Below are 12,937 nucleotides of genomic sequence, written 5' to 3'. Positions count from 1 at the left end.
TAAGTAATAAGTAATACTGAAGTAAGTTTTCAGACTTTGTCAATGTCAATAACCTACGCTCTTGTCCTCATACTGGAAACATTTTGAGATGCCATATATCCACCCCATTGTCATGAGCCAAATCACGGATTCAGAAATTCAGCTGGAATTAGAGGATTTATTTGGGGCTAAAATCTTAATACTTTGAGTGTCTGCACAGCTTTAACAGTGATTGCAACTTTTCATTTTTATCTATGAAGTTACTGGCTACAGAGTTAAGAACCAGTCAGAAAAAAAACAGGGGATGGCCAAAAGTTTCCAACCTCTGACAACTTCCCACAGAATGAACAACTGCCTTTAAAAAAATTAACCGCCAAATGGGTTTCTGGTTTAACGCAGTACTTCAGTTACATTCTCTCCCTTTGACCTCCTTTATAACACATATTAGCTGAGAAGTAGGATTCCTTTAAATAGCACAAAGACTGTGAGAAACGATCGTATAGCAGGCCACACACAGCAAAAGAGAAATTAGGATTTATGTTATGTGAGATATTGCTGGGCCTATGCTATTTTCAGACTTCAGAGTAGGGATACACTTCATACACTGCTCAATAAAGGACATCTTTTGAACTAGATGTAACTATCAATTGGTGTAAGGAATTGGTAATAAGACCTGCAAGCTAGTTATGATTAGGCTATAATCAATTTGTATTTATATAGCACATCTCATACGTAAAATGTGGCTAAAGGTGTTTTCACATTAAAGGCAAGGAGTTAATCATATCGTAATGTGTGATGTGAATGAATCATAATGGATTATATTACATGGCACGTCTAAGTATATGTCGTATAATATGGGTTAAAGGGTGTGCTAGGCCTAAACAAAACGATATAAAGGTTTTTCTTCTTAGAAAAAAAAAATATTTTGAATTGACTTTTCACAGAACAATTTACCAAGTGAAATATAATTGTACATACTTTGTGAATCCTCTGTAAAGTCCTGTGTGTGCAAATACTGTGTGTGTGTGTGTGTGTGTGTGTGTGTAGAGTGCAATCAATACCTCCTCCTGGTCCAACATGTAGATCTGATTTGCGGCGCTCACACGCAGACCGGGGTTCCAGTGGTCGTTGGGCGTGCGGTCGTGGGACGGGCGGTCATAGGAGGGGCGCTCGGGAGGGGGACGACTGAAGGAAGGGCGGCTGAAGGAGGGGCGCTCGTACGAGGGGCGTTCGGGAGCGGGGCGATCGTAGGACGGAGCAGCGTGGAAGGAGTGGGCTTGGGTGCGATGGTGGTGGTGGTGATGGTAGGAGGGGGGGACGGCACACCTTGCATCTGGACAGGAGAGAGGGAGGGAGGGAGAGAGGGAAAGAGGGAGGGAGGGAGGGAGAGAGAAGGTCAGTCGGGGTAATCAGTAGGAGTGCTGTGGAGCCGTGACACATGTCAGTCCTCATAACATCAGTGTCAGTTGCCGTTAGAGTGTTTGTGTGTGCTTGATAGAGGTCATCAAGCATTAGTTGTAATGAGACTCTGTGCAGGACAATGCAATCAACGGCTATATGATTCAGAGGTGTTTACATGATCAAATCCACTTATTTCTACAGCGTTTTTTTGAGAAAGATGCACAAAATGTTTTCCAAAAGGCAGATAAACACAATGACAGGACCTTAAGCGGCCTAAAAATGACAACATTAAATAGATGCACACATTGACATTTGTTTTTATTTTTCGTTAGTTGTTTCACAGGAATATTCCAACAGTTAGAGGGAAATGCGTATAGGTGTTCTGGCTCTGAAGATCAACCAATCTCATATATGACCCTTCAATATAAACCCTCATTCCGGAAACATCTAGCTTAGCTTAGCATGGAAACCAGAGGTAACAGCCATCCTCACTCTTCTCAAAGGTAGTATAGGCCAGTACGTAACCCCCCCTGTAAAAATACAACTTACCAAACAAAATACACATTACAAATGAGATGTATTGGTAGGCTATTCTTATATTCTATTATTTTGCTAATTCACAGGGCCAGTCTTGCTATATCTCCACTTTTTCCAGTGTGTATGCTAAGCTAAGCTAACAGTCCTTAGATGTGAAAGTGGAATTAAAAGTATTTCCCACAACATCAAACTACACCTTACAAAAAGGTAACATCTTAATAAAAGAACAAAAACATTTAAGTATACTGAAGGAGTTTTGCATCCAGAAAAGTGTAGTAGAATTTGCTTCTTCTGGTCAACATTGGTTGGAGCAGCTTGAGTCAACAAGAGTGAGACCAACATCATTTTATATAATACATAATAATAGAAAAAAGATACAATTATTTATGTATGTGCTTAACTTGCGGGTACGTATTGTACTATGAGACTAATATTACAGAGGTGACCCCCTGAGAAACGTTCAGGTGTTTGGAAAGAAGTTAAAGAGAACTAATATTGTAACTATTCTTCCCAGTAGGCTATTATCAGAGCATGACCATCCTTGAGAGCTGCACACAGGTGATAAACGAGTGTCCACCATTGTTGTTTGCTGGTGAAGTGGGTGGCAGCTGAGACTGTCTTCTGTGGAGCCGTAGGTCAGGCACACTATGTTTTGTAAAGCTATTGCCCATAGGCAGTACGTCTGCTCAGTTTTGTACGCTTCCAGCTTTCAGGTAGATCAGTAGGTCAGAGTGTTCCCTGTACTATTAGAATAGGAACCAGTTCCTCTCAAACACCATTGAGTGGCTCAGTATGTCTTACTGTTCCCCTGTAATATCATAGATAGTAAATAATAGTGTAATATATATATATTTTTTTTAAACCTTTATTTATACAGGTAAATCCCATTGAGACCGAAGACTCTTTTACAAGGGAGACCTGTTTTCCTTTCTCACGTTACCATTCACACACACATTCATACACCGATAGCAGGCTAACTATCGACATTCACAATATGAGAATATTGAGAATAGGAACAGGTAATATTATTATTATTCCCTAAATTCATACCTAGCTCCCTTGTACCTACACTAATATACTGGTCTGTGCCGCACTGGAATACTTTTACACTGTAAATTGGGTAGAATTACTCCGTACAATCTATTCTAAAGCATTACTGAATACTACAATCCATACTGTATATAATACTGAATACTAAATCGTATTACCACAAACAGGACAAAAAGAAAACAAAAGAACAGGCCGTTATTGATACTAAACTTCATGAGACAAATGTGAAGTGCTACAAGGCTGAGAGAAGCAAAGAGGTATTTGGAAACATCCCCACAATAAAAATAAAAGAGGGTTCAGCTCCCATCACACAGACATTCTTCACTATTTGAACTTAATTTAAAGGAAGAAGGCACTTGATAGTGACTCTGGCAAACACATCATTTGGATATAAAAGCAAGTCTCTATCTCTGTTCCAGCTAAAAATGATAATTGTCTAATTGAAAAGTCCTAGATTCAGCACACCACCAACATCGTATCATCTCTCCCTCTGCCTCAGGCTGTCCTGTCCACCAAATTTGATCAGAAATGGGCTCCTGAGATATCCCGTTGACAGACGGACAGAGAAACTAAACTCTAATCCCCTCGGTTGGGGTACAAATTATCTCTGACAGAGTAACCCTGATTCTTAGGATCTTTTTTTATTATTTTTTTTATTTTTTTTTAACAAAATATATCTAAGGGCTCTGTGCCTCAGATAATTTAAGAAATTGATCACACAGTATTTGAGGCATTAATATGGATTTTTTTGTCTTCCCGCAGGTGGCTGTTTTACTTTGTCTAAAGTGAAAAATGTGTGGCTAAGGACCTTTGGTAAATGAGGCACTTTGTCTTCTCTTTCTTTGCTGCTGTCTAAGTTTTCCAGCCTTACTGCACTGTTTTAATTCACGTTTTAACTCCATAGGCACGGAATAAAACTATATTTTAGTAAAATCTGTCTAAGCTTTTATAATTTTTTCTATAGGTTACCATTCAATATAATACAGATTAACAATGCACTATAGAGGTTGTTACATCTGCATGCACCATTTCTTTCTCTGGGACTTGTTCAGACATCTAAAAGGGCCTCTCTTGATGCATCTAGTGTTGTAATATTGACCTTGCATTTCTTCTCCCTCCTCTTAAGGTCCCTGATTTACGATATTTGCTTAAGCTTCAGACATTTTTATTGTGTTTCCCATGAATTAAAAGTCAACAGCAGCGCCTGTCACGTGCCACACATTACGCCACACTGAGCGTTTTATAGTTCTCAGCCAGGAATACAAAAGCAAACGTCTTGAGGCTGTTCTCACACTTGAACACAGGAATTCAAAGAGTCTTTTATAAAACTGTCCAGAGGAACAAGACTGGGGAATAAGCAAGCAACAATACATGGGTTGCGTCACCGCAAACAGGCCGAATAAGTTGTACTTGTTTTAAACGTTTCGATTTTCAAAGTAAAAAAGCAATAGCTCCATAAAACGGCAAATAACCACTCCACTTGCGTCAAGATGACATGCTCCGGTCCAGACAGGGAGATTGGTCAACTAATTTGCAGTGAAAACATCCTTCCATCTTGAGTGATTGTTTTTTATATTCTGAAGAGAGACACAGCATACCAAAACAATAGCATTACAATATTGTCTTTGCCAATGTACATGCAGTGTTTTGCCTTAATTGAAAAAAACATGATACATGTGACTCTTTTTAGATGAATCCTTGGGGTAAGCAAGCGGAGAGAGACTTTTGCATAGTGTGAATCAGACAAAGTGATATTCCCTCAGTGGCTCACACCTCCTGCACCAATGGAAAGCAAAATTCACACTCAACATCTGCAGGCTGTACTACAAGGCTGGAGAACACACACATTCACATACTAAGACACACACACACACACACACACACACACACACACACACACACACACACACACACACACACACACACACACACACACACACACACACACACACACACACACACACACACACACACACACACACACACACACACACACACACACACACACACACACACACACACACACACACACACACACACACACACACACACACACACACACACACACACACACACACACACACACACACACAAAGACAAAGACAGAGAAAACTGATCTGTATTTGACCCGATACACACAAACTCTCACTCTGCAATATCAAGACTAAGCTATGGCCTCCGGTTGAATCCCTGACGCTGACCACTGACCTTTTGCTTAATTCTTCTTATATTTGGATGACTGTGGCTCAGCGCTCTTGGAAGAAAGCCACCATAACAGTAACCTGTGGCCCACAATGCAACACTACAACATGTCATAACTGATTCTTTTCCCCCCCGCATCATCACTCCTCAGGTTCTTGATGGCTACAGTGTATCTCTGTCCCCAGTCTAAACAAAGCAGGCAATCGTCAAAGTTTAGCAAAATAAAGGCTCGGTTTATCTTTCGAGTTCCTGTTTGAATTATGCATCGAGCTGCTAAAAATATTTAATTGACCTAACTCCTAAACAAGCATAGCCAATTCATATGGACGAAAGGAGTAAAGCATGACAATTGGTTCGCAGTAAAAAAAAAAAAATCTCTCTCATTCATGGAACCATGTGTGGTCACAGTTTTCATGTGGCTGAGGAGGGGGGAGGTTTGGTGCCTTGCTTCAGGGCACTTCAATCACACAAATGTGTCTTTTTGATGTCGCTAATGATCGCTCTTAATACTCCATTCGCTACCAATTTCCGCTGTGAGAAAAATGTTGCACATATACAGACACGTCTTGTTATCTTTTTGTTGTGTGGGGGAAATGGTGTAATGTGAATAATTTGGGTGAACAGAGACTTGAGGCTCTGAATATGGGTCACTGTGAAAGAGAGGCATTAGAGGGTCACCATGGTCTACACTGAGCCTTTGTGTCTGCTAGATTTCTTTATTTTTCATAAGCAGGAGTCATGTGGACTAGCGGGACAGCGAAAAAAGGGATGTGACAGTAGGAAAGACTGAGTATATGGGACACAATTACAGTACATCATTCGTTTAAGGAATTTTTGGCAGCAGACACAGTAGTTTTTCCATAAAAACACACACAATTTGGTTTGACATTCCTCTTAAATTCAAAGTTAGGCCTGTGGAAACCAAAGATGTTTATCTTATTTTCGGATTCAAATCTAATCTATAAATCTGCAGTGGAGCTGAGAATTAAAATGAAAGCCCGTTAGCTTATTTTTGTGGTTAATTTTCTCAAGCACGTGAAAGTAAGCCAGGAAATACTTACAAAAAAGATCAGGATATACAAAGTGTGGAGAATTGTGTGATACGTACCGTCAAGATTATGACGGAACGGATGTGTCTCATCAAAACTGTTTACACTATCGGTGGATTTACAGCTGATAAAGCATCTTAAGGTGCGGGCTTCATACTCTATTCATATGCCCTGAGCTGTTCTGTTGCGCAGCGGGTTGTTTGGTAATGTTATCTTCAAAAGGCTACAAAATATTTTTGCTACAAAGGGAAATTGTAAAAAAAAAAAAAAGTGGCTCACATTCAAACATAATTCTGTCATTTTCCAGTTGTTAGCTCCTCAATATATTTTACGATTAAGAGAGGGGACAGGTAACTGTTGACTTATTCCACTCTCATCAACGCATTGTTCTTCATTCCGGATGTGTGTAGACCTAACGCTGTAAAAGCAGATATGAGCAGCCAAGCTAAGGGTCTAAGGGGCAGGGTGTCATACTGTATGGAATGTAAAGCCCACTGAGGCAGATGTCTATTTGTGATATTGGGCTATACAAATAAAACTGATTTGATTTGATTTGATTTGATTTGACTTGATGGATGCTGAGTGAGTGCTCTGTGAACCACCGGTCATTACCTGCAGGCTTTCAGAGAGATGATACACAGTGTGGCATGCCCGCTCTCTTCCCTTTCCCCCAAAAAAGACCCATGCCCTTGAATCCAAACTTTAGCAACAGTGCAGAGCAAAGTCATGATGCTGAGATATCCACTGGAGGATAGCGAGCGTGAGTCATCCACAGCCCAATCTGCGCTACTCTTCTGTAGGCCTACCTCTCCTCTCCACCCCCGGGGCTGCCTATTAAGGGCCTGTGAAGCGCAGTGGACAGAATTTCAATGAGCAGACTTGTTCTTCTGTCTGTCCGTACGTTCGTTCATACGTTCGTTCGTCGGTATGCACAGAACGTTGCACATACACTGTAACGATTTGGCACAGGCGGAAAATGCTGAGATGCCTCTTTTCTCTGCTCATCCTTCTCAACTCTCACTCCGTCTTTCATTCACTCTCCACGGTCTGTTCTCTGTATTTCCCTTGCTCTGCCTTTGTTCCTCTCTCTCTCTCTCTCTCTCTCTCTCTCTCTCTCTCTCATACTCTCACTTCCCTCTCTGTGGGCGCTTTTTCCCTTTTCTGCCATCCTTAGCAGTTTACAAAGAAGAAGAGTGCCATGCACCAATCGGATGACTGGTCAGCCTTAGTCAACGTTGTCATTACTGGAACCCAGCAAGGCCTAATGTTGATTTATACACATCGCTGAGCTCCAAAACAGCGCTAAAAATAAAGCTTCCAATATCCCTGGGACGCTCGGGGCAGATAATGTACTCCAGCTGTGCAAAGCATGCAGTGGCGAAACCAAAGCAACCCTCTTTCTAGGCAAAGAAAGCCCCACACACACAGAGTGCGCACATGTCATTACTGTGACCTCAGGCGCACCAGTGTTTCAGTATCTTGCCTTTGGAACGGATCACTGGAAGATATACCAACAGAATACAGATGTTACATTGCAGATGTGGATGGCACTGTTGCACTTTGACAGGCGGTGAGTCAGAGCGGTGCCTATGTGCACTACAGTGGGCTGCTGTCAGTGCTGAGTCAAGGGGGGATGTCAAGTGTCACCGGGGGAGGGGGGGAAGGGGGTCAACGGGGTTACAGTGGCCCAGGAGGAGTTACAAGGCTTTTCGCTGAGCAAGCACTTTGGTCATGCCCTCAACTTCTGCTATATGCTGCAGAGGGGAAACTCTGGTTCATTAGACTTAACATTCGTATTTGGCCATGGTAGTGGATGAGCAGTCGCTTAGCATGCTGTAACGATAAATAATTAATAGTAATCTACACTCAGAAATCAGGCGTTGCTTCGTTAAAAAGGAAACTGATATTCTTTTTTTCTGCTCCATAGAACAAAATCGCCTAAATATACAGTATCTGTGGGGGGGTTGATAGCTTTGTTGATCAATACCAATTACTCAACGATTACCTCACAGGGTGGTGAGACCTCTGTCTTTTGGAAACTCAATATCCAGCCCGTGCAATATGAAGCGATCGCAATCTATCTGCCTCTCCTCCCCCCTCCCCCCTCACCACCACAACTACTATTCCTCAAATAGCTCTCAAAGATGAAGTGCTGCACAGTGTTACGAGCAATCAACCAAGCGACCAAGTGTTCAGCTATGAAAATGACAGCAACAGTGACTATTACAGCGCTTTGCATCATGACACTATACTAACTCTCTACGCCAGACATTTCATTGGGAGATCTTCTTTTAATTAGGGATCTCTATTGTGGAAATGTGAAATTTATTGCTGCCAATTACAGGCTACCATCACTCAGGCGATGCTGGTGGAGTCAGAGGCAGTGTCAGCCCTGAGCAGGAGATAAGTTTTATCTGTGTTGCTGCGGTTATAGCTGATCATTTTAATGATCACATTATAAAGAAGAGCTAGTTTTTTTTCTAATTATACAGGGTATAATGTGGACTTTGACATATTTATTTAATGCTCCAAATGGTGTAACTACAAATGTTGCCAAACTATTTACGACGATAGCGTAAGCTTTTTTGCCTGTTTTATGACACAACAGCAAATCAGAGTCGATCAGCAAATGGCTGAATCACTATTTGTGAATGTTTCTTCTAGTTTGGTTTATCTGTATTAAGTATCTGTATTTTTAAGCTGTCCAACTGGTTCGTCTTCCCCTCTAAACAGAAATCTGCTACTGGTAAACATCCCCAGACAGTAGAACATGGCTGTCCCTCTTATTAAGTGGCATTAGAGTGGGATGATACAAAGCAGAAACAGAATGACACACTTTATCTGACCCCAGCCTGAGGACAAATATGTCTTCACATCTTCTTAAACTGTGCTGTGAGAAGGAACAAACGTGTGACCGGGAGTAAAAAATGCAGTTAAACAGGCAGTCTGACTCAGAACACTGCCTCTACTGTATACATTGCGTCCCAACTGCATAGTGTGTTGGCAAAGACATTTAGCTTTAATGTGCCTAATATAAAACAGACATTTTTAATGTGTTCATTTTAAATGATGTACTTTTAAGAAGCTCTGTTGTGTGAGCTAACATTGTCCTGCATGAGCTCTGCATACATTGTTCAACTTGTGGAAATAGAGGTGTTTTAAAAATATTTGTCAATACTTGAACTTTAACAATTAATAATTTGATTCATTAAATGTCCAGGTGGGATGCAATAGGTGTCACTTGTGGAGACGGACCAGCAGAGAATTGTCGCCTGCTTCAGGGTCAGTTACACTGCATTCAACCAAATAAGATAATTTTTCATGGAAGGTATTTATGAGGCATGGTATTGTTATGGCACCAAAAGGTTGATGACCCACCATGACTTAAAGCTGGGGTATATGATTTCTGATTGGTCAAAGTTAACATGAGCTGACACTTTGACTAATCAGAGCGAGGCTCCGATTCTCTGTTCTAATTGGCTGTTGGGACTGTCCATTCACTTTGGCACGACTTTGTTGGTGTAGAGCGTGTCAGGCAGGGACCATAGGGGAGGGACCAAAGGGAACAAGTGGAGCGGTTTTGGATTCGACTGCCATTGTCTCCACCCCAGCTTTAATGAAGGTAAATGACAGAAAAATCTATGCATTTTGACATTGACAAAGAACCTGTATTAAATGTTGTTCGATCACGTCATACTTGATACCTGATCCACTTAATCCGGTCAGCGTTATAGCTCATACCAATGCAGTGTATAAGATCAGTGCATCCATACTTTTAACTTCATCGCTTTTCTTTTCCTGACTGAAATTTCCAGCAGCAGTCGGCTGTCCCCAGCAAAAAAAAATGCTGGCGTCTGATAAAACAACTGTAAACTACCTGATGAGCTAGCTTGTGAACAAAGTGCAGCATGAAGCGACTTAAAAGCCAGAAATAAAACTTCAAATAAATGTAGCTGTTTTTGCTGTAATTGCATTATCTGGTAGTGTTAGCTTGAGTTTAAGAAATTCAATTTAGTACAATTTCAGTCAGACAAACATGTTTACATGTATTTCAAAAGTCCGGTTTTAGTCGGATTAACACAATCAAACGGTTTTCTCCAATCATCATGTTAATAATGTAAAATGTTGAAGACTTGCTTTAACACCTAATAGTTGTCACTACAATGCAAATAAATGCCAGGACAGTTAGAGATGTGTGCACACACATAACTGTGATTTTGTGTTGTCCTTGTGTAGAACTAGGCAATAATTGAATAAGAAAACTGCATTGCCTTACAGTGGAACTATTTTATTAATCCAGACAAAAGCTTTCATCACTTTCTAATTTAATTTTGTACAATGACTTCAACCATGAAGGAGATGTTCGACGAGAGGCGGGGAGAGGATCGGGGTAAGTGTGTGTGTGTGTGTGTGTGTGTGTGTGTGTGTGTATGTGTGTGTGTGTGTGTGTGTGTGTGTGTGTGTGTGTGTGTGTGTGTGTGTGTGTGTGTGTGTGCCAAAGAAAGAGAGACAGAAAGAGAGAGAGAGAGAGAGTGGGAGCGGTGGAGAGAGAGTATCCTCACCTATCAGATCATTCACCCAGCCCTCATCACGCAGCACGTCCCGGGTTCCCCATTGCTCACCCAAAGCGTCCACACGGCGTCACTGTTGCTGCGCTGCTAGCAGCCCCCAACTCCACCACACAGGAAACAAGGTTACTGCCCAAGAGATGTCACTTCCGAAACACCCACTCCCGCTCGCTCGCACTCGCTCGCTCCCTCACGCCCCCAGCCTATTGCCATGACAACCGAGAAAAGAATAGAATATAAGTGAGTGTTAAAGAGACAGAGGGATCAGAGAGACAGGGAGAAAGAGGGATGCGAAGAGCGAGACGGAGAGGGGAGGACAGCGGGACATGGGAGGGTGTTCTGGGGAAGAGTGAAGGAGCGGAGAGGTGGAGAATGGAGAGAGAGAGAGAGAGATGAGTGAAAGAGTGGGCGGGGAAAGGATGGAAGACAGAGCAGAGGATGGGATTGAGAGAACGAGAGAGAGAGAGAGAGAGAGAGAGAGAGAGAGGAGGTATGTGGTGGGATGTGATCGGGGGAAAAGGGAAGAGAGGCGTAGATGCTGTGGATGCCGTTGAGAAGAAGAGAGGTAAATGAAGGGATGAGACAGTGACAGGGAAAGAGGGAAGGAAGGGAGGAAGGAAGGAAGGACACTTTTTTTGGGAATAGCGAGCCCACATCTTGTTCCCATAGCAACACAGCCATCCATGAAATACTGACTTGTACCTCCCTCTCACTCTCTTACTCTCTGTGTTTCTGTCTCTCCATCCCTCCTTTTTTCTTTTTTCAATCTCTAAACTATATATACACACACACACACACACACACCGTGTGCGTAAGTTGGCACTGAGTATATGTATGCAGTAAGCCAAGCTCTGCAACATTGTGAAACACATCAAAAGGTACCAAATATACCATCAATGTATCGCTCCACAGGAAAGAATCTGTGTTTTAACACACTGTATTTAGGATGGATTCGGATTGTTTCATGTCAGTCTTAATATGATGCTCACATGCCATATGTATCCATATGTATTTAAACGCCTTCCATACAAGTATGTGACCGCTGTCCGTACATTCGTAAATATACAGATGGTGCCTCTAGTGTCCAAGGCAAGGAAGTGCATTTCTTTATAAATGGACAGAAACTACTGTCGCCAAAAAGGATGTGCGGAATGAAAAAGGCAATGTTTAAAACAAAGTGCAATGCTCAATCAGTGTCATGCTCTAAAGAAATGGAGGACAAAATCTACAACCCAACTTCTGTGCAAATAATGCATTCTTAAAAGGTCAACCAAAGCTCATGAGGTCCATAAATCACCAAAACACCAAATCAAGTCAGTACCTTTTGGACTTGTAGTTGTGTGTTTATTGACTGTGCAACAAACCGATAGTACACGGGACAACAGGGAAATATCCCTCCACTACCTGGGGAAACACTAAGAGGGGAATTTGACGACTAAGGATATCACAATCATCTAAGATACCTACTTGATTTGTTTCGTTAGAATGCTGACCCTCATGCACAGAACTTCAACAGTCGCTCTGTGGTAGTCGACTCTAATATGACTCGCGATGGTCCTATTTAAATGAACCTGAAAACATCTAAACCCGTCCATACACAGTGAAGAAAACTATGGGTCTACAGATATGCTGTTATATCGGCTCCAAACATGAGCTGACCTCAAGGTAAAAAAAACCAAAACGCAATATGTCCAAAGGGGGATGGGTGATCGATGTGGCCACCATCCCACCATGACGCCCAATGAAGTCCAACTTTCGGGGCAGCAACTCCTGGCAGCCTCTTCTTGAGGAACCTCCCCCTCCTCCTGCCCATCTGTTTCTCAGCCCCCCCACCCCTTTGCTCTCTGGCTCCCTCTCTGGTGTTCTTCATCCTGGATGAGGCCTTCTCTCTCTCTCTCTACACTCCCTTGTAAACCTGTTATCTCTGTATCTCTTTGCCTCTCTCCCTTTTGAATTTACGCTGACACTCTTCAGACCTTTCATCCTCAATATTCCTTTTTCTATGTGGGCCTGAAAAACTAAATTATCTGTCCTAGAATCCCATTTTTACCATTCACCTCTCTCCCACGATCCTTCTCACTCCTCCATCTTCTGTCACTCTCGGCTCTTCTATTTCTATTATCTAGATCTCTGTGATGTTTTTCTCTGCTG

The 12,937-nt window shown here is 42.0% G+C and overlaps 1 protein-coding gene across 1 annotated transcript in view; it reads right to left on the bottom strand.

Annotated features, from left to right (window-relative positions):
- syngap1b (synaptic Ras GTPase activating protein 1b) overlaps positions 1–12,937 on the bottom strand; it is a gene marked incomplete at its 5' end in the record, with an annotated part of 121,118 nt that overhangs the window by 86,381 nt on the left and 21,800 nt on the right. Inside the window, one exon of the mRNA XM_080039749.1 lies at positions 1,041–1,312. Coding sequence (XP_079895875.1) covers positions 1,041–1,312 — 272 coding nt within the window. The remainder of the gene's footprint in view (positions 1–1,040; positions 1,313–12,937) is intronic.

This window comes from Ammodytes marinus, assembly GCF_949987685.1.
Source record: "Ammodytes marinus genome assembly, chromosome: 13".
In the NCBI taxonomy this organism is placed as follows: Eukaryota; Metazoa; Chordata; class Actinopteri; order Uranoscopiformes; family Ammodytidae; genus Ammodytes; species Ammodytes marinus.
This window is presented reverse-complemented; position numbering and strand designations above follow the sequence as displayed.